This window comes from Lepisosteus oculatus, chromosome 12 (genome assembly GCF_040954835.1).
Source record: "Lepisosteus oculatus isolate fLepOcu1 chromosome 12, fLepOcu1.hap2, whole genome shotgun sequence".
NCBI lineage: Eukaryota > Metazoa > Chordata > Actinopteri > Semionotiformes > Lepisosteidae > Lepisosteus > Lepisosteus oculatus.
In genome coordinates this window covers 2,860,808-2,883,101 of record NC_090707.1, presented here as the reverse complement: position 1 = coordinate 2,883,101, position 22,294 = coordinate 2,860,808, and the positions used below count along the sequence as shown (strand labels likewise).

Genomic DNA, 22,294 nt, shown 5'->3' with positions numbered 1-22,294 from the left:
GCCACACTGACACCCCCTTGCTGCTGAGCTTGAATGAACCAAACGTGATATGAAAAGCACGACTTGAATTTTACCTTAAGATAAAAAAAATGTACTTGCCGTTTAGAAATTATACTGTTCAAATCCAGATTTATTTCAGTACTAATCAGGAATGCTTAATGCTTCCTCATAGGAGTGCCACCTACTGGTTAAATTGCATGACAAGGTGCTCATTCGGAATTGAATACAGAAAATCATACCTCGGCTTCTCTGCTAGTGGAAACCATACCGTTTAATACCATGCAAAAAAAAAAGGTGATCTTAAAAATTGCCAAATAGCAAAACAAGCTGGTACTACGGTTAGGAACCGTCTCTCTTCTGAGGAACAACCACCAATGTACAGACAGCAGCCCCGTTGCAACTGCATTTTGAGAACTGCTGCTTTCACCCTGCACCGGGTTTTGACTGGAGTGCATGGAGAAAAGCTTAAAGAGCTTAGCAGTAGTTGAGCACCAGAGTAGACCCAGAATGAGAGAACGGGATTTAAAGCTATAGTGACAACAGTAGGTGGCAGCAAAGCCAGTAAGCCGTTGTAAACTGATGGCAGAACTGTCCATCGTTCTAACATGTGGAGTCTTTAGCTGTAAGCTTAACTCTGTGGTCCCAATTTCCCTGCTATATAATGGATACAACTGCCAAGTTCTATTATTTGTCATTTGATCTCGGGGAGATGCCACCTGCTCTTTCTTGACTTCTCCTAAGTGTACAAATACCCCCCCCCCCCCTTACAGAAATAAAAATCTGTAAGCGTAATGCCTTGACGTGCAGGATAACACAAACGGACACTTTTGGAAACTTTAATCTTCCTGAAACTGCACAAGAACGGCTATACGGGATAATAGGAGACCGCTGGTAATAACATAGCTGACTGGATTTATTTTCAGTAACATCGGTATGAAATTGGAACCAAGGTAATAAGCACTGTATCCTAGCAGCAATTCTCTCATCCCTATAATCCGAATTTTCACCCCTGAAACGAACAACAATCAAAAACACAGCTTCCCAGGACCAAAACTGATTTTCTTACCCCACCAACAGGCGCTCAAGGAAATGTTAGATGCGTTTCTTTAAAGAAACAAAAGAATCCAGGGCGAGTTATTCTTCGGTGAGGAATGAAGACATGGAATCGATTCTGATATGTATACTTTTTTTATTTCCCTGCATTTCGTAATATATCCAAGTACAAGTAACAGGGAAAATGTGTCTGAAGTAGTGCATAAACTAATAGTTGCCTAAACATTTCTATAAATCTTTTTACAGGAACTCACTACACCACTACACTACGTTAAGGGAGGCCTAGCGCTGATCATCAGACATGTTCTTCCTCACCTGTTACTTGCCTTGTCGCCACAGGAAAGAATACAAAAAATCTGAAAGGATGAGCAGTTGTGACAAGTACCCCCCTCCCCCCCAAGATTGGTTCGACAGGTTTCAGATAGTCTCCAAATACCCCACATACTAGTATTGCCCTTACCTGTGGAAGATTTATTGGCTTGACCTCGGCAAGTTTTAAAATGCAAATATATTAATGAGTTTGTTTTTATACATTTGCAAGAATGAGAATGTAGAATGCATAAATCTGTCATTAAAAATTTAAATAGGTCCTATGGATACAACAGCTTGTTTTTACACCAAAAACTGTGTTACTGTAACTTTTACAACATTCAAAAAAAGGACAAATAAAAATTTAAAATAAAAAATTAAAAAGCAATCCGTTCCCCATTGCCCCTTCAAAGTAATAGAAAATACCTGTCTTAATGAAAAATGTCACTAAACTTGTTACCAAAAGACCATCTATATTCAATTTGTGAAACCAAATGAATCAAGTGAAATACATTTTTTTAGAAAAAAAGTACAAGAACTTTATATGCTAACTATGCGAATCTCAATATTTTTGTAGACACAAAATCTGATTTGTACAAGATACAAAATGTAAACATTGCAAAATAAATAGTTAAAACAAGTGACATAGGATCCTTTCTCATGCTCATGATCCCAAAACAAACTGTTGCACATTTTTTCCTTTCCATTCAGTTGCATTTTCGAGTGCAAAAGCATGATGACAAATATCTAGAATTCAAGTAACAGAAATAACATACTAATGATACAAATATACTATTTTACAAGGTAGTGATCTTCCCAATTTTACAAAATGTACATTTATATATTGACAAATTAACTTAATATGTTGATATGCTGCTATTTCATATAGGTCCATGTAAAGCCCCCCTGCGAACTGTAGAGGGCGCACAGGTTTTGCATTCATTCTGGGAAATGTGTCAACTGCTGGACATGGGAGCACGGTCCGTGATGTGGGCTATGTGACCTCCATCGCCACTGTGGTCTCCGATATTCCATTCAAAGCAAGTCTTTCAGGCTCATGACTCTCCCTGAAACAGAAGGGAGAAAAAAACCTCAGACATCCAACATCCAACAAGTCGATACAATGACTTTACATTAACTGTTTCACGAAGAGGAATTTGGACTATTACATCTCCACTATCCGAGGCAAAATAAGTTCCTTACAAAGCAGTTACGGCCTTTGCCTTTCATAAACAGCATGATCTGTTTTTCTTTAATCCCCATCTCTGAACTGGCTTCATTACTCTGCTCTCCTCCCCACTGAGAGCTGGTGTGTGGGGAGCGGACTGGTGCACTTTGGCTGGGGGCTGCACACTGGTGGTGGTGGAGGGGAGCCCCCATTGCCTGTCAAGCGCTTTGAGTGGAGTGTCCAGAAAAGCGCTGCAAGGAGTTATAAAACTTAACGCCTAAGATATATATTAAAAAATCTCATTGACTTGCCTTGCTATGCTGCTGATGGCACTACTGGGCGTCACCTTTGGCACCCTGTCCAGGGGAGTTGCCACAGTGGCAAGCTTTAAGGCAGATGGCGAGGGCGCGGAAGTCCTTGTGCTGAGGTGCATGTTCACGGGCGAGACCACGCTGACGTTGCTCAGGTGAACCGCAGTAGCCAGGCAGGAGCTGTTCCCAGGCAGCGACTGGGGGGTACTTGTGCACAATGCTGGGATGAGGTGGCTGGTGCTGCTGTGAGGGACAGTCCTCAACAGCTGGACAGAGGAGATTGCTGGAGTGGTGCTCAAGGTTGTGCTGGTGGAATGAAGAGTTTTAGACGTCCCTGGGAAGCAAACAGGAACAGACCCAAACAGCTTTTACACGATTCAACCACACACCGGACTATCAAACCTGCCCTTACATGAACAATAAAGAAAAAAATATATACTCTGTTTATAAAGAAGAAAAGTGGAATTTCATAATTTTCACTTAACAGCATAAAAATGATTTCTTGTAATACAAACACAATTGCAACAGGCGATGTGCGTTAACAGACAGGTTTGATGAAAAGGGACAAAGACTTTTCTTTTTTCTTTTCCATTCACAAATGTGCCATTAACATGTGACCTGCCCTGCGAAAGCCCGGAGCTACGCGGTTCGTCCTCAAGACCACGCGGGATTCTGGCTTTTCCTTTCCTGCAGCGTCATCCAAAACCTCAGCCATGCAGCCGATCAAGACTCATGCTGGCCATGACACTCGTTAAGTTCTCTCTGAACTTGACAGCAGGGCACGCACTGCACGCACTGCTTACAAGAACAGTGGCACGAGCCTCAGCCCTCAGACGTGACCTCGCGGAGTCCGACTGGGAGACGGCGGGGCACGTCAGTCAAGAATCACCTGAAGTTTGGACAACACCATTGACACTGATGCTGTGCAGTCTGTTGTCTTTACTGGCCTCACTGCAGCCTGGACCTGGGGCAGTGACCACAGCCGATGCAGCAAACTGGGCACTGGCTGAATCAAGGGTCTTGGACATGCAGTCAGAAGTGCCCGATACCTGTAAGACACCAAACCCAACGCAGCTTGTAAAGCAACCTGGAGGAAACCTGCAGTTAGTAATCGCAAAATGTCCATTTTTTTTGTAGACCAGAAGTATCGTCTAGTTCCATTTACTCCTACTCATTGGCGATAGCATTGCAGCATCAGCAAAGAAGTCTCATCAGCAAAATAAAGGGATTACAATGTTCTTTATAGGTAGTGTTAGTAACAGATGTTTTGAATGTTGACAGTGATGCAAATCGTAATTATAACGTTGGCTTATTGTTGCCAATTCCATTCAAATCAGTGAAGTTTACATGTATTTTTTGTGTTGTTCCATTTTAGTCCCTGAGTGACTTCAATATTAGCAGAACTTTGGCGATGGTAAGAAATTGGTAAAGACATATCGCAGCATAAAAATTGCATAACTTAAAAGTTCTGAAAATTGAGCTGATATACCTGTATAGTGTGATGCTCGGGGTGGGAGGAATGCTGGGATTGTTGCTTCTGTTGGAGCTGTGCCAGCTGCTGCTTCTGCATCTGGACCAGCTGCTGCTGGTGGGTGTGGAACTCTTCCTCCGTGATTCCTCCTGCAACTGACGAGCAGCATCAATGAGACAAGGCAAACACCTGAACTTATGAACAGAGACCGTGTTTAGTTTTGCTAGGAAAACCCACTTAAAGTGCAGACTGATCATTCATGACACAAGAAAGCATGATTATTCTCAGCTGGGTTATAGCCTATCTGGATCATTTGGTTGCTAGCACTTATTTGGTTCAAGGCTCTCATCCACCTCCAGCTTGAAGAGGCCAGGGTAACAGCTTCAACTACATGGCTGGGTAGCTTGGTCCAGACCCCCACAACCCATTGTGTAAAACTGTCCTCCTGATTCAACCTAGATTCCATTTCACTGCTGGTTCTGAATTCCCATGGGTTTACTTTTTCAATGCCTTTGAGAACTTTGAATACTTGTATCATGTTCCTTCTTTATCTTGGGAGACTTCAAAGTGTCAGTTTTTTTAGTCTGTTAAAGTGGGCCATTACTTTAAGCTCTGAACTAAATCCATAGCAGCAGTAATTTTCTGTACCATGGTGATCAAGACTGTACATACCACACTTGTAAGACATAATTATACAATTTTAACATAACACCCCTTTATCTCAATTTCCAAATTTTTTCTATACCTCATAACTTTAGGCTTTTTTATTGTTTGGTCACATCGTCTAGAACCTGGAAAACACGTCAGATCGTTTTCTTAAGTAGCTTCTTTGAGATAATGGCTCCCACGTTTTGGATTTTGGACAGGCTTGGTTTAAGTAACTGCATGTAATATTCTGCACTCTACGACATTAAAAGTAATCTACCAGGTGTTTGCCCGGTGTTGACATTTGCATTTAATTTCCCTTGCAGCTTCTACATGCAGCATTCCCTAATTTAGCCGTTTTAGCGTCATCTGAAAACCTGACTAGTTACTATGCATCAGAATCAAGATCAGTTACAGAAACTAGGAACAGCAGCGGGGATCTCAATACGAATCCCTGTGGTACTCCAGTAATTCGCGATTCGAGTGCTCATCCCTTATTTGTACTCTGTTCTATTCACAAGGATTATGTGAATGCCTACCACCTGCATTTTAAGAATCTATCGTAAGAATCATCAACAAAAGCCTTCAACAGACCATTTTTCATTGCAGACATTTTCATATGTGATGTGTTTTATTCTCTAGGGCCCAGATAATAAGTGCCACCAATCTGATATTTCAAAAATAACCCTCTACTTAATGATCACAAACTACAGAAAAATGGAAGCTGCAGAGGGGAAAAAGCCAAAAGCTACTATTCCTTTCATTATTGTTGTCAAGTCACTACAGAGTCCTGCTTTAATAATCAGTGCAGACATGTTAATACTGAATGTAACTCTGCTGCAGTTCTACACCGCAATCAAGCCTTTAAAATGTAATAATGACTTTGAATTCCCGGTGATGAGTACATGTTTTTTTTTTTATCCTTCCAAGTCAAGGTTCACTGTTAGGTCTTTATGCAGGTCTATGAGGACCGGAGACTATTCATCCCCACCTCAGCTCTGTATTTCAGATTAAGTTTTTTTTTTAAAATTACAGCAATCTCTTTTCTGCTGTTCAAAGAGTGAGAGCCATACAACAGCATCAGAATTTAGGAACATTTACAACCTTGAAAACAATCTTCATGGCAGAACAGATCCAGCACACTTTTCAAAAGGAGGAAGTGAATAGATCACAAAGCAGTCTTGTGAGTCTGTAATTGCACTGGTTTTCAGAGCACTTATATGAAATGTGTTCCTTCGAATAGTCCTAAATTAGAAAGGCATAAATCACAGTTTAAAATAATTTTCTAACCTAGTTCTTTTTTTTGCCAGTTTTGAAAATCATGTTTTTTTGTGTATTCTGAAGGGACAAACTAAGTTGATGTGTCCCTCAGATCTGAGTAAGTTTTAACACAAACACCTGTAAATAATGTGAAAGCAAGCTGCAACAGATGTCTTGGCACAACTTAGTATCCAGAGCCCTTAATTTTATCATTTTAAATGTTTGTCTTTACTCTTCATGAAATCACACTTATCAAGAAACACGAATAGTTGGGTCTAATATCTGTTCTGTCCTGAAAAAAAATATTTCTGAGAAATGACAAAGTCGCTGTGGCAGATGCAGGCTGACGGAAACTGTTGTGGTTCCTGTCTCACAGCAGGCGTTGTAGCTCGGCAGGGTCACAAACACGAGCGATTCATGATGCACAACGCGCGCCAAGCAGGTGCTAGGTCCAGGGACTCCAAACAACTAAAAATCTGAGTCATACCGGTTCCTAACTCCCTGAAAAACCAGTTCCTTCTAGTCACTTTTTTCAGTTGCAACTATTCCAAACTTCCACTGCAGTTTAGGAAACACGGCCCAAGAATCCTTTGGCAGCGCAGATAATCCTCTAGCGCAGGTGTAATTATCGCCTTCTGTAACCACGCACGTAAAAGGAAACTGGTCTGAACTTGAACCCGTATTGTTGCCCCTTTTTATGGATGAGTGCTACATTAGCAACTCAGCACTCAATGGTTATTAGTCCTGTTTTGGGTGCATGAAGAGCTTTGTTAATTCTGCAAAAAAAAACGAGACTTAAGTACGACTGACAGAATACTGACGTTTTACCATAAGTGCTTCTAATCACTAAAATGCTCCTGTTTCTTTTACTCTGTTAATAATTAGCTTATTTTGTTAGCAATGATGATACTGGATAAAATCTGCACTTGGTCTTTGTCAACCTGGGGCATGGTCTAACAGTTTTTCATCATTACTGCCAACCACACTCCATCCTTCATTGTTCTTTTGCAATACTGAGAAAATGCATACTCCAGCCTCCACTGTAGCACTTTCCTCCCATCAGTAACAATTTACTGCACTCCACTCCTTGAACTGGATATTGTTCTGTTTAATCACTTCACCTAGTGCTATTTTTCTCCTTAGATTTTTCTTTATGAAACCATTTTCTCAAACAATCATTCCTTCATAGCCCATTTTCCTGAAACTGGAAACCCATCTTTCGGATCACCTTACCACCATTCAAAAAGGACTAGATTAATACACAAGTAAAACATCCTCGTTTGACAGTGCATACCGCAAAGAACCTTTTTTTTTTTAAACTACATCATTAACATATACACTTTATTAAAAATATTCAAAAGCACCAATATTATTATGCTCCAGTCCTAAACTTGACTCTTAAGCAGCAACCTCTGTACCTTGCCTGGGAGCCAGGAGACATTGACGAGCCTCACGTTAGCCCGTACAGCCATTTGTCATGGGCAGGCTCTGCGGCACCTGACGGGTGGAGAGGTACTGCTGTCACTGACCTCCCTTCCCTTCGTCACCGAGGCAGCCACAGGCCTCAGGACTCTCCGATCACAGAAAGCCAAGAGAGCCCTGGCCAGCGCATACCAACACCAGCCCAGCAGTCATTGGTGTGCCCAGACCCGGGCTCATGGGAGCAACATCTGGATTCCTCAGCAAAGCCCAGGAAGCATCTTTACTGGGTGAGCAGCTCAGGAAATGAATTAAAATGCCTGCCACTCCAACAGGCCGTGCTGGAGAACACTAAGCGATATAAAAACGGCGATACGGGAAACAGATACACCGTCACCCTATTGGTCACGCGCGACCCGAAGAGCGTTTTGCACACGTGGTCACCAGTGAGAGTTTTTGCCGCCACAGCGAACCACCCAGAACATCGTAAGCCACGAGGCAATGACACCACAAGGAAGCGCACGACGACCTGCGTCACTGCCGCAACCTGATCCCGGTTCCAGCCCCTCCCTGGTTTCTACTGGTCAGCTTCCGCTCCTGTGGAACATTCTGGACAGGCTCACCGTCAGGGAGAGTGCACACGCTGACAGAAGCGCCACAGTGGGGCAGCGACTCAAGTGTTAAAAAACAGTGTCGGAATACACTCTAGAGTCCATGACTTTGAGCTTTGTGGAAAAGCAAGATATGGAATAAAAAGAGTGAATTTTTTGCTTCTACAATGATATACCGAGAATATTACAATGTTACCATATTCGTTACCTTTTGGTTTAATAAACCAGCCTGCATGTAACAATAGTTATGAATATTTAAAACAAATGAAATCTTTTAATTAGTCATCACAATATGCCAGATGAAAATCCCGTTTGTAAAATGACAGAGAAAAGGCGGCAATCACCATTCGAGCCGCTGATCGCAGCTGAACAAGCGGACTGCTCTGATTGGGACCGAACCAGTTAGAAACATTTATCAGCCAGTATGAGATGTGCTGAAATATTAGTGACTGAAAAACAGTATATGGAAAAAAAACAATGGAGCAATAAAAATGCATTTTTTTAGTTTGCAAAAGAAAAGTAATCTAACGTTGCTTCACGGTACAACATCTGAGGTTTTGCAAATTAAACGTGGGAATATTCTACAAAACAACTTGAGTAACTATTTTTGTAATGGAGAATGTTATGGCTTGCAATATGATTTCTGCACTTACTTGGACATCTTAAAGGTACTGAGGTACTACAGCAAGTAGTTCAGCATGCTGTACCAGAAGAGAGCACAATGAAAGTGGACAAAAGGAATGTTTCTCTGTAGAACTATCTCGGCTGATCCACAAACACTTATCTGAAGCGTTTTACATTTGCACCTATTTAGATTTTATAGAAATTTCATTTATACAATTGCACTTAGCTGGGTACTTTACTGGAACGGTTTGTGTGAAGTGGCTTGCTCTAACAACAGCAGTGCTTTTACCTGGGATCTGAACCCACAGCCTTTCAGTTACACATCCATTTTTACACCGACCCTTCTGAGGGGAGTAGGAATCAATAATGCCATTTCAAGGTGATGTCTTTCCCCATTTGTGCTAGGGTAACTAGTGCAAAACTTCCACGCTATTAACCTTGATATAACTGTGACAATCAAAATAGCTTCTACTGTTCATGAGCTGTGTTCAAGCTCATTGGTCAGTCCAGCCATATAAAAGAATACAGAGGAGCGAGATATCGTTCTCCAGGTCTACGGTGCGAATACAGACAGACGCTGACAAGATAAGGAATTAACAAAGTTCATATTGATATGAACTTCATATCAATATGAAGCGATATGAAGTTCTACGTAAGATATCTATAAGATGTATATGCAGTCACTCCAGCATTAGACTACTATTACTAACATAAGCATAATCAAATCTAGACTCAGGGCAAAGTCAGAAATGTAGCTACAGATCTGTGATGCACAGTTTCTGATCACATTCCTGTAAGTGAGCTGCTCTAGGGGAGTTAACCAAATCTAGACTCAAAACCTTTTTTAGAAGGGTTTATATTTAACTGGTCCCACCTGCCCCTTTACTTCTGTATTTCAAACCCCTTTTCTCTCTGTAAAGCACTTTGAGAAGCCACTTTTAAAAGGTGCTAGACAAAATAAAGTTTATCATCTTGCTATTTCACACTACCTTTTCATTTTTATATGGCAACGTGTCGTGCTGAAGCAAATGCTGAACTGAACACCCGTGTCAAGATCACTGTTCACCCAAAGGCCTGTAAAATGAGCCAGCGACGGTAGTCCTACAATTTACCGCACAGCCAGTAAAACTCGTAACTTGACGAGTTACAGACGGATGAAATTCTGAAGTTACGTTACAGCTAGCAGTTTGCCAAAGAGCCTGCAGCCACACAGGGCAGTTAAGACAAAAGAACTACAACCACGTACATTTCATCAATTCAACTGCTTTAATCTGGTCACCTTACAAATACAACCGTAAATGACAGATCTGCACAAGTGCACATAGAAGGAGTCAAGTCAAGTCACAGAACTTGAACATTTTCCACCCAATGTGCTCCACGGGTGAGTGAAGCTGCCCTGGGCACCAGCACACTTAGGAAAGTGATGGCTGTCCTTGGAACAAGAGGTTCGGTCCAAAACACTTCCTACACCAGCCCCTGCGGCTCCAGTTGTCCCAAGCAGGTAAGGAGGCAGCAGGCTCAACACCACAGATAAGAAGCACACTCAAACTATGTTAGTTTGGTGCCAGAATTCATTTGCCTGTGCCTAAATCTCCTCTGTGAAGCAGCACCCTGCCCAGCGACCAGCAGCCTTTTCTTCAGAACAAAACCTACAGCACTTCAATATGACGACAACTGAATGTAAGACGAGCTTGCACTTAAAACTGTACTTGACTGAGTTGTCCTATTTGATAATTGCTGTATTATTTTGCACTGTTTGCATACTTTTTCACAGTTTTTAACAGATATGGGTACTGTCACACTAGTACTGTACTCGTTGTTTACATTGTTATTGTATTTGCTCTCTATTGTCTTGTCTGCTGTTCTGTAGGTACTGCACCAGAGAAACACTTTTCATTATACTATGCACCTGTATGAGTATAATGACAAAGTTGAATTGAAATGCGCATCCATGGTGGCAGTGAATGAGACCCAGCCTTACTTCTTAGTTCACCTATCTGGTGCAGTGATGCCAGGAGACGTTAGCAAGAAATATGACACAGGTTATTCTTTTCAGACACAAAAAGGACAAGATGATTAGCCCTGCGACCACCTGCTTTGTGTCTTTGATAAGTAGAGCCGCTCAATAGCCAAACCATGTGACGCTCTTCACACTTCTCTCTCAGGAGTTCAGAGTGTACTTCTTTTCTCTTTGAGCTACACCAGTACAACCTGCTAGTGTAAAAAATACTCTTACGCATTATGAGCTCTTAGCAAACTGTTTTAAAAACAATAAGCCTTACCAGCAGATACTTGCCTGCAGGGGAAGTATCTACTCCTGCCATAATCTGAGTGAAAACATATTACAAAAATTACATTTCATGCCACCGATATTAAAACCATTCAGGTTTAGCGTCTACCCAGCAACCTAATAAAACCAGCAACTGGAAAACTGGATGTCTGCGAAGGCCAGCACATGAAGAACAACACTTGGTTCTCAGCCCTGGTCCTCCAGTAGCCCTGCGCCTGCAGAACAAAGCCTCAGCACGCCAGCAGATCAATTTCTGTTCTGGGAACCTCGACAGTGTCAGTGCACGTATAAGATACAGTCCGCAACATCCATAGGATTCAATTCGTGCAATCATCCTGGCTACAACGACATCACCATCTTACTTAACTGAAAACAAGAGTCTCATTTTGGTATTTTCCATCTCTGTTTCTCTTCATTTAAATGGGATGTCAAAAGTTTCGATTAGGAGTTTCTGACGAAAAGAAGTCTGAAAACGTTGGAAGGAAGAGCAAAAGGCACCAACGCTATGCAGACTGCAGCATGAAATCCATCACCCTCGACACTGGTGATAGGCATGAACCAGTCTCAGCTCTACAATACTATTCATATAATTTAATTAGCATGTTTAATTTTACTATACGGTACTGGATTGTACACCACACAACAGCAACTTTAGGCAAAAGGAAGACTGGTGCTAACATTCTTTACGCTTACTCATGCAGCTACTATATTTAAGTTCATTAATTAAAATAAAAGTATTTCTACCGAAGAGGCCTTTGGTACAGGAGCAACAGTAAAAGTGTAAATGTTGAAACAGAATTCTACAGTGCTGTTCACGGACCCAGGAGCCTCCTGTGGTTTAAATATTTATCTTCTCATACAATTTCAGGATGGCTAATACAATGCAAGGAGCTGTGTAACAGATGAACACGTTTAAGGTGGAATACAAAAACAAATCCACAGAGCCCTCTGAAACACTTCTGACAGGTTCAAGAAAATATCTTTCCACCTCCAAACGGAAATAAAACTTCAACAAAAGTTTTTCGTACTCACCTGTAATTCCATTCTTGTTAGGGCTTAACAACGCAACAGAAGCTCCAGTTATCCTCTTATTGTTCACAGTCTGTCCCAGTTTCTTAAACGTGCTGCCATTATCGCCATTGTTCTTAGCCTGTGTAGGCTGCGGTCGAAAATACCGCCACCTGCACATTTTAATATTGCTCAAAATTTCCGTAAGTGAGTTCACATTCCCAGAATGTGCTCTGGAAGCATTGGTCCATGTGGAAGTGTCTGAATAGTCTGAGACCATGCTGCTGGGGGTAGAGGCCAACACTTCTGGGTCCAACTGCTTTAAAACGTGGTCGTGCTCCGAAGATGCTCGGTCCATTATAACCCTTTGAGAGGAGGGGAGGGGGGAAACAGCCCATTAGTAAATGAGAAGCATGTGGCAGAACTTCACTGCATTTTTTTAAGACGAACTAAGCATGCAGGTGAGCACTACATGTCATTTAGTAGGGGTGGACTTGTTTTCCCGAGTATAGTGACTTGTTCTGCACCAACCATGTCGCTCAACAACACTAAAACTGATGTGATAAAAAGTGGCTTCTCAAAGCGCTGCACGGTAAGAAGAAAAGGCACACAATGAGAGGAGACAGCGGCGTGACACGATCACAGTAAGGGTTCGGGACACAGCAGGAGAGCAAAGGGGCCGACAGAAGCAGTAGGAGAAAAGCCCTCCTGAAGAAGGAGGTGTGGAGTCGGGATGTGAAAGAGCTCAGGGAGGGCGACTCCACCAGGCGCCCTCGCCCTCAGCCTGTACACGGGGGGGATGGCGGGGGACAGACAGGACGCCGGAACGAGACGAACGCCTTCCTCCTCCATACCTGCCCCCTCTCCCGACGCGCCGCCGGGCGAAGCCGATGCACCTCCGGGGGACCGTGAGGGCGGTCAGGCAGTGCCGGTGCCGCAGCCCCGCCAGCTCCGGCTGCTCCCAGAGGACTCCGCCGGCCTGGTCCACGCGCGGCTGCGGGCGAGGGACAAGTGTAAGACACGCGGCACGGCGGCAGGGCGCGCCGGACGTTCTGGAGGGCTCGGCGGGGCAAGGTCAGCGCCAGGACAGCCGGCACAGCCCGCACAGGAGCCCCGAGGAGAAGAGCGCGCAGCACGGCGTGCGTCTCCGTGCACCCCACCTCAAGGAGGAACCCCCACTTCCTAGAGGAGAGATACAGCCCCCGTCTGCGGCTCTAGTACTTACAGCATGGTACTGACACCCAGCCTTTCTTCGGAAAGCAAAAGGCCCATCCGGATCGCTCTCCTCATCCGGTTCCGACGTAGGAGACGGTACCTGAGGGGAAAAGGACGTCGGAAACTCATATCCGTCGGTGTTCACTTATCCGAATAAGGCATTTTACTTTTGCAATATTAATTAATTTTCAGAATGTTTTAGAATATTATTTTCACCAGGCTAATGTGTGTCAATAAAAATGGAACAAGCCTAACTTAATTTGTTTTTATTTTCAGTGTCATACAACAAAAGGTACACATCTTGGAAGGGGGTGGCGACTTTCTATAGCCACTCACATCTAGCAGCCTCTAACATTCAGTTTTACACAGTGTGACAGTGCCTCCCTAGGACTCATCTTTATATCGGTGCCCCTGACAGTGGTCTGGCATTACAATGCTCTATTCAACTCCTGCAGACAGCAATATTATAAGCCTGCAGTTTGATTTTCTATTTTGTTCTGTATTATGCGATTGTATTAATTGGTTTCTAGTTTCCTACATTGTTATTTTTGCAAAATTAATATTTGACAATTGAGTGCAAACTGATGTGTCTAAAGACGTCAACTTAATTAAAAATAAGCATCAAATATAAATGACTTTAAACCGTTGTGGAGATGCTTTGTCTAGTGTTCATAAACCCTTTTCTACCCTTGTTGAAGAAAATAAGCTGTTTTTTTGTTTTCAAGAAACAGCTGGATCAGACCCACTGATCTATTAACTACTACCTACCAAATGGAGTAGATGGACTTAAAAGCCTCCTATTTTTTCGCTCTTTAACAGAAGCATTTCAGCAACTAATTCTGCAAAAAAAAAACCCGGTTTAAGCTCTATCCCAAGTTAGTGTCAGACTCCCTTACCTGCAGATACTCCTCATCTCCTGAGCTGTGGAAGTCATACTGCTTAATGTCACACTTATTAACGGCAGGCTGGTGCTCAGAATGGGACTGCTGGTGCAACAAGTCCAATTTCAGTTTCTGGGAGTATTTCTTCTTTGGTCGAAGGAAATCAAAATGAGATTCATCTTTGATTGAGACATGGTGGGAATGCTGTTGAATGGGAAATTTTCAATATGACATTAGTATAAAAAGCCAGATAATGTGTTTTATTATTTTTATTAAGAACAAGAAATTGAATAAACCTACACTTGTGGACCTTCTCAGTCCTAAACCTAAATGCTACATTTTTATGAGCCAAACACTGTTTACCTTTATTTTACTTTCTGAAGTTTTGTGATGAGTCCCGTTGTGTAGAGACACCGGAGTGCTATATACAGGTTTCTCTGCTCGAGGAATCTTAACTTCATTCAGAATTTCACCTCCAAAGTCACCAAGCTGATATCTACACAAAGAACAGAGGGAAATGTAAAATCCTATTTAATCCCTGCATTAAAGCACCAGTTTATGACCTGTTAAAAAGAAAACTCCTGAGCCACTCTATAACAACATATCCATTTTTCAGATGTCAAACTGTCATGGCAGAAGAGGGGGAGTGATAGGGGACAATGTTTTTATTGAATCATTGCACCAGTAAAATTTTCAGGTTTGCACCAGGGATAATAACTGACCCACTCACTATATTAACTCCACCTCACACACGCTGCAGACGTACTGAAAACAGTATCTCCTCTGCAACTGATTCAACTGAACAACTGATTCACTAGCAACAAAATGCAAATATTTAAACTATAACAAAAAAAGCATACTGTTCTAGATTATTAAAACTAGACTGTTGACTTTCAAAAGCCACAAGCCCATTTTGTGCAACTGACTACCAACAATGTGTGTGTAAATAAATTAAGTCATACAAACATCAAATAACCAATGACATCATCTTACAAGAAAACATTTCTCAGAGAGGTAAGAGTATAACGCTTAACACAAGTCTGTGGATTTGTAAGGGCTGGATACCTCTTCTCCACCACCTCCCAGGTAAGATGCAGCAGCTCCCGTTTAGATTTCTCTCTTCTCTTGATCATCTCTAGAATCGTTACCGTCCTGCTGAACTCCCTCCGCAGCTTCAACATCTTCTCATAAGAGGCTTCATCATTTTTACGGTTCTAATACAGAAAACAGAAGGTGTGTGAGGCTTCTTTGTGTAATAAGCCTGGAAAAGACACTAACCAAAGCTGAAATACAGCCAAAAGGCATACACAGCCCGCGGGGCATTTCACAACGTTCTTCTGAAACGTACATAAGCATAAAAACAATCGCATACAGGAATGATATTTATTAGCACAAAGCTCCAGGCTGCAAACAAACCTTTGAGCTGGGGCAAAGGCAGAAATGTAACTACAGATCTGTGTTGCACAGTTTATGATCACATTCCTGTGAGCTGCTCTAGGGGAGTTAACCAGCCCACAATTATTCCGCCCGCAAGAAAAGGCACCAACTAGCAGTGCGCGCAACTAATGCGTGCCCCGATTCAGAGACCACATCAACCAGACTTGGTCACTGAATTCCCGGTCACAGTTCCCACTATCGTACTGGTAAGGTTACAAAGAGTACCGCTCTAGGAGCACAAAAATAATTTAAAGCCACATAGCTGCACAAGGCTGTGTCCCCCAGCTCTTGTGGCAGTCACATGCCAGGCGCAGGAGGAACGGGGCTCACCTTCCTAGTCTGCATCTTCTCCGTCCTCCTCCGAAAGGCCACGTAGGGGTCACTGTTGGTGGAGCCGTCCCTCTTCTCCTGCTTGATCTGGGGGATGAGGGAGGGCCCCCTGCAGTTCTTCCTCTTCCTCACCCAGTAGTCATACACGGACTTCAGAAGACAATCATCTTCGTTCAGCAGCACTTTGGCTTCTTGAAGGGTGACGAGCTTTAAAAAAAAAAGAAAAGAAAATGCTCTATTAAACTTGGCCGCCGCTGACCAACCCCTCAAAATATATACTTCGCTAATAAAAGTACATTCCAAAATAAAACACAAACTCTTAAATATGCAGTACGGGACAACTGGATATATATATATTCTTCAAACTTCCTTGTTTCTGCCTAAAAATGTAAAAGGAGTGCATGCAAAACTTCCTACATGGGTAATTTCTTGCACAGATCTTTGAAACACAAAAACAAGAAACTCAAAGGCCATTCCCTGACAAGGGGGTAAGAAAACAAATTAGCTGTGCAACACGCATATGACGTGACGGATTACACACAGTGTAAATCCCAATTTTAACTATTTTTTCATTAATTTAGAATTGCCATTTACTTTTAGTATGCCTACCTAATCTGTAATTTGGAAGGATTTAATTTTTCACAATTTGGCTGCCATCTACATTCCCCATGATTGTGGGTGGGAGGGGTTACGAGGAACAGCAGACAGATTCCTCCTACACAACCGGCTTTCAAGCCAATCATCTTCCAGCACGTCACACCGACCACACCCCCATGCAGGAGGCTCAGTGCTGATTGGAGGAGAGGCACCTCCCTCACCGACCACACCGCAAGCCTGCAAGCGGGAGTCCACAGGGGGCACTGTGTCAGAGAGAGCCCTGGCTGACTAATCCCACCCCTCCCTCAGTGCAGCTCAACGAACAGTGCGCCGCCTCCTGGGGAAACCCAGTCACAGTGACCTAACCTGAACTCGAACCCGTGATCACAGAGCTCAATCTGTGCTCTGACAACAGCGTTTTACCAGGTAGAAACAAACTACCTTTTATCAAACCTTTTCCGTTTGCATGCACACAAGTGTCCGGAAGGCCAAGAAAACAAGCACGGGCCCCAAGAGGCCCCCATACACATTACCGAGACTCAACGCAATAAATTAAAGTAATAATGAAGCCACACAACATGGGTACCTGGTTCGCACTAGCATTTTCCAATCTATCGATCATTGTTTCAAACTGAATGGGTTTAATTTCCATCTTTCTGTTCAGCCTGTTGAGCAAGGTTTCATCTTCAGAATCCATGTCGTAATCCGGCTGCTCATTATCCAGGCTAAAAGCTGAGAAGACAAGACTGAAAGTTAATGTTTCCGCACAGCGCACACTGTAAGGAGGCAGCAATGCATTCCTCTATCCGGAAAGTGTATGTTAAATTTAAAAATTATACAATCTCTAAAATGGCTATATTGATATAATTGGGACTTTTTACCACATTTAGAGTATTATCACTTAAAGTGTTGGATTTAACAGATTTCAGGTTTACCAATGGAACTTTCGGAACCCTAAATAAAGAAAAACACACGTGTGCAAAACCTTTAACAGTTAAGGCAGTTTTTGCAGAAACAATTCTGAAGTTGTAGCTGCCCGCATTCTCTTTGGGAACTAGAACAGCGCGACATACTCGCTACGCTCTGCACTGGCAGTGAAATGCGTTTCCTGGCAGGCCTACCACTGATTCTTGACAAACCTGCGCAACACATTAAAGTGGGGAAAGAAGTAACAGCTGGAATTTAAACACGCAGCATCGAACAGAGACTCACGCTGAATGTGGATAAGCTGTTTGGGAATCTTGAACTCTCCTTTGTAAAGGCGGTCGTAGTAGGTGATGTTACTTTCGGCCTCGGGAACCGGAATAACCATGCATTCCTTCTTCTCCCTGAAGACCTGCTGTGCTGAAATGGCTCGCTGTAAATGGTGTTCCTGGAAGGGAAAGGAAACCAGACGTACTGTAAGAGACAAATCTGCATCGACCACTCGTCACAGAGGCAGTTACCATCCACCGCGATATCTTCAACACAACAGGTGAAAACATCCCAATTTTAAAAATGTTTCAAAATTGCCGACTTGATGGCATCCCTAAACTCAGTTTCGACTCTTAGCTTTATGCTCTTCGTGATATGGGATGCATTTTAGCTAAAACTGACGACTCTAAGGAATGTGAAGTATGTTTTCTGCTCCCGGGAGCTGGGAGCTGCGTGTCCCTCAGCTCAACAGTTAGCTTGCTTTGCCTAATCAATATTGATTGATATTATCAAGAAAACATATCGCAAATGAAAACATATTTGGATAATACGATTCTGGAGCACAGTATCACTACGTGCATAAAACTTTAACTGATTTTGGGCCCTCCTTCTCAGAGACCCCCCATCTGAGCCAAGTGCCACAGCTGGGTCCGAGCTCGGAGATCAGGACCGGCTGGCACCCGAATGGCAATTTGTGTCACGGATCTGGTCAGACGTTCCAGTTAATCTTCAATCCCACAAAATCCTGAATCACTAGACATGGCAGAGGCTCGCTAGAATACTAGTGATCATTATTGATCTCGATGCCCTCAAATGGCAAAGGCTGATCACTGGCCAGGGGTATCAGCAGAGCTAATTAACAGGGCCTCCTGCCTGTGACTACTGAGAGCTGCAGCAGGTGTGATTACAGATGCACACCACCCTGTGCTGAAAAATGTAAAAAAATACAAAGCAGAATGTGATGTGACATCTAGGTTATTTTGCAATGAGTAAAAGAAAAAAAATGCACTTTGCTTGAGATCAAAAGCACACAGCTCCTCCCCTTAGAAGTTTCATTAAGGGCTGCAAAGCATCTGAATATCAAACAGTGGAACATATTCAAACTTAATTCACAAAATCTGGTGATGTGGTTTGTGATTCACAGGTGCTACAGCTGAGTGGCATCGCAAAACTAAAAAAAAGGTATTTGTTGGCGAGCACAACTTATATTTTAGAAGTGCCTGATATGAAGATTTTCAAACGATTAGACCAAATCACCTTTTGATTTCTTTTGTATCAGAACCATTAAAAAAGAAATTGGTGGAAAATCTATAAAAGCGCTACACCAGTGAGCAAGTGCTTATTCTGCATCCTCAATGCACACTGTACTACCAGATCGTGTAGTTAGAACAGACCGGGCTGCAATAATACTGAAAACAGAGGTTGATCAAAAAAACATTATACTTCAAGACAGCTTAGGGGAACCTAAAGATGTATAACGAAAACGGATTCTTCTCGATACGCGCTGCAAGCAAGCATAACAGAATGAAACTTTGTGTTCGGCACAAAAATGATAAAAAAGACGTGTAAATCTCATTCACCCCAGAGGGCTTCACAGCTCGACTTCTGACAGAATGAAAAGCGCGCCGGCGCGCCTGGCCAATGAGGGCGCGGAGGGGGCGGGGCCCCTGCAGGTACGACAAATTCCATTGAGAAATTTCTTGCGCTGACAACACGGGTGGCGATTACTACTACGGCTGGGGCATCTTGCAAGAGTACCCGCAGCCCCGCCAATGTAACAGTTCAGAATATTAATGAGAAACGGCAACAACTAAAAAAAAATGCAAGCACGCTACGAGCTCAGCTGCAATGCACAAGCCATCCTGATCAGAGAGGATTAATTAATAAGCCATTATCTGACACAAGCCTACTTACACCAATCACGTCTTTCACATTGAATGCATGCATGCATGAGCAAACGTGTGCACTGCCAGTACCTCTAACTTGTGCAGTGTTATCACAGAGGCACGCTGGCTCCCGCATGTGAACTGCATATTGTTAACTACGAGCTTGTTCATCTGCAAGTAATAATGCACAAATCTCTGTCGGTCCAACATGAGCAGCGCAGGACCAATGGCGGAACACTATACGCACAAACCTTGTTTATCAAAGCAACGTACGCAAACCTAACTTCACTTATGAAACTGGCTCACTGATTTCCTTACGCTAACTGCGCTGCGTAAGGACAAAGACAGACACACTGAACCGGGAAAGCATTTCCCCAAAAGCAAAATACCTAGGGACTCACAAAGAAAGCTACGTATTACTTCCCTCTCGTTACTCAGAAATAGACCCGCTGCCCTACGCCATCTGCGTAACTTGCGCACCGAGTGTAAACATGGCGATCACCGCCAGATACGGAAACGATGTTTGCGTAGACTACGCAGACCACAGCGGCGCTCATAGAGTGCTACGCATGGACGTTTGCGTAAACCTGCCAGGAATACCAACACCCCGCTTCGCTCCCTAAATAATAACAACAAAATATAATTTTAAAATACGGCCATACCGACTCCTCTTCCTTTTCCATCCCCGTCGGCATCTGCGGCACGGCCCGGTTGATGGAGACGCAGTCGGTGAGGTCCGGCAGGTCTCTGTTGCGGTAGATGGGGAGAGGTTTGGCGGCGTCTAGCGCTCGCGCTCGGAACGAGAGTTTACTCATTGTTGTCGCCGATCACAATAACATCAATTTGGAAGGAAACATTTATCCCGCCACAGTTCACTCGAAAACTCGGACTAAAACCACTGGGGACCCGGTTCTTTCCGCCGCGGCCGGACTCATGGGTTCCCCTTTGCTCGGAATCCAGCGAGGGAAGCCGTTTTCGGTCGAGTTTTCCCGGATTTAAAGGCGGTTTTCCCTCGGTCGATCCGCTCCCTGCGCCATGGAAAACATGGCGGACATTTCCACACAGCGGCAGAGCGATCCCGGCAGCCCGCGCGAGACACCCGGGCGGCGGGGGCCGGGGCGCTGCGCGCGCAGCCCCGGCGGCAGGCGGCACGAGCTCCGACGGCCGGGCGCGCGCAGCCCGCCGCTTGCGCTGTGAGCTCGGAGCGCGTCGCTCGTCGAGGACCAGTCCGCTTCCAGCTGACCCAACAGGACTCCTGTAGTCCTGAGGTGGGCTGACACAACACAGCACCGTCCCGATCCGTTGCCCCGCATGGTTGCAACTTCCGGTGGTTTCTCTCCCAAAGATATTTTATCAAGTTGATGCCTTGTTGGGCACTTGCGACTGGCTGTCCTAAATCGATCTACTCCCATAGGCACTGCTACCCGAAATAAACTCAGACGTCCGTGATGTAAATGTGTAAACGACCAGTAGCTTTTTGCAAAAAAAAAGATATGCAAAAAAAAAAACACGCCAATTTCTGATTTCAAGATTTTTTTTTCAGGAAAAGAAAATGAATGATTCATAAATCATGAAGTCCGAAAGGGAGTTCGTGTGACAGGTCTCCTTGCCTGACGAGGTGACTCCCCGTGAGTGTTAAAGTAGTTCACACGGAGATTCGGCGCCGTGAAAACCCGAGGTTTCCTCCCGGGCGGTACTGCCCTGGCAGGTCCTGCTCCCCTGGTGTTCATGTGGAGCAGCTGAGGACAAGGGCTGGTCTCTCAGCCTCCCGAGCTGTGGAGTCTCTAGAGCAGCACTCGGCCCGAGTCCGAACCCGCTGCAAGAGCCCGAGACAGGCTCCGGACCAGAGGAGGCTGTTCGGCATCACTGGTCCGTCGGGTTGTAGCGACTCGTACTAATAGTCCTTTGCACAATGGCACAATTGTCTTGATTTAAATTTCAAGTTTAATTGTTGTGACGATATATTTGGTGTTTTAAATTGCTTCCCCACATCGTCTAGAAGACAGCAAATAGCTTGTCTACAATAATATAAACTTTTCCATAAGTAGACATTTCCCATTTTAACATCTAATGTTTTTGCTACCTCAATGTAATACACTTTATCTGTCTGCATTGAATATCGTCTGCCAGGTGTTTGTCTAGTCTTGAATTTTATTTAAATCTTTAGTTTATATTACAGCATTTTGAACCAATAGCACCTTAAAGGGTATAATCGTTCTTAAACATCACTGGGTGGAAAGGTCTATTTCAATTTTGTCCTACTAAAAAAGTATTTCTGTAAGAGTACCTCATATTTAGTTATTTATGCTTTTATTCTGTATATTCATTTGAAAGCTTAATAAAATGCTTTTTTGGTACTGTCTGTGTAGAATCAAAGTTATAATCTCCAATTTCTTCACGTTTAACGTGATATTCAGCAATAGTTACATTTAAGAGATTCTTTGCTGTTAGCTTTTTTCCATTGTTCAAAACTCCGGGATTTAGAAACTGTACCAGATCTTAACGAGATGTTGAAGAATCGAAACAGTTTCACTGCACTTTGTGCACCAGTACAACAGTAAACCAGTTAACTGAAGAGAGGCAGA

The 22,294-nt window shown here is 43.5% G+C and overlaps 1 protein-coding gene across 2 annotated transcripts; it reads right to left on the bottom strand.

Moving 5' to 3' along the window:
• Positions 1-1,169: 1,169 nt before the first annotated feature.
• On the bottom strand, positions 1,170-20,788 carry epc2 (enhancer of polycomb homolog 2 (Drosophila)). 2 transcript variants are annotated; one of them, XM_069196455.1, is made up of 14 exons: positions 20,372-20,788; positions 17,842-18,001; positions 17,216-17,361; positions 16,033-16,239; positions 15,331-15,479; positions 14,629-14,761; positions 14,281-14,469; positions 13,395-13,484; positions 13,024-13,163; positions 12,194-12,534; positions 4,331-4,467; positions 3,731-3,890; positions 2,838-3,175; positions 1,170-2,425 (listed from the first exon to the last, which is right to left on the bottom strand). In XM_069196455.1, exons 1-14 carry the CDS (start codon positions 20,522-20,524, stop codon positions 2,357-2,359), a joined length of 2,412 nt encoding a protein of 803 aa, XP_069052556.1. In that variant the 5' UTR covers positions 20,525-20,788; the 3' UTR covers positions 1,170-2,356. The 2 variants fall into 2 exon arrangements, with proteins under 2 accessions (XP_069052556.1, XP_069052555.1); XM_069196454.1 differs by having other exon boundaries at positions 1,170-3,175; positions 4,331-4,461.
• Between the last annotated feature and the right edge of the window lie 1,506 nt (positions 20,789-22,294).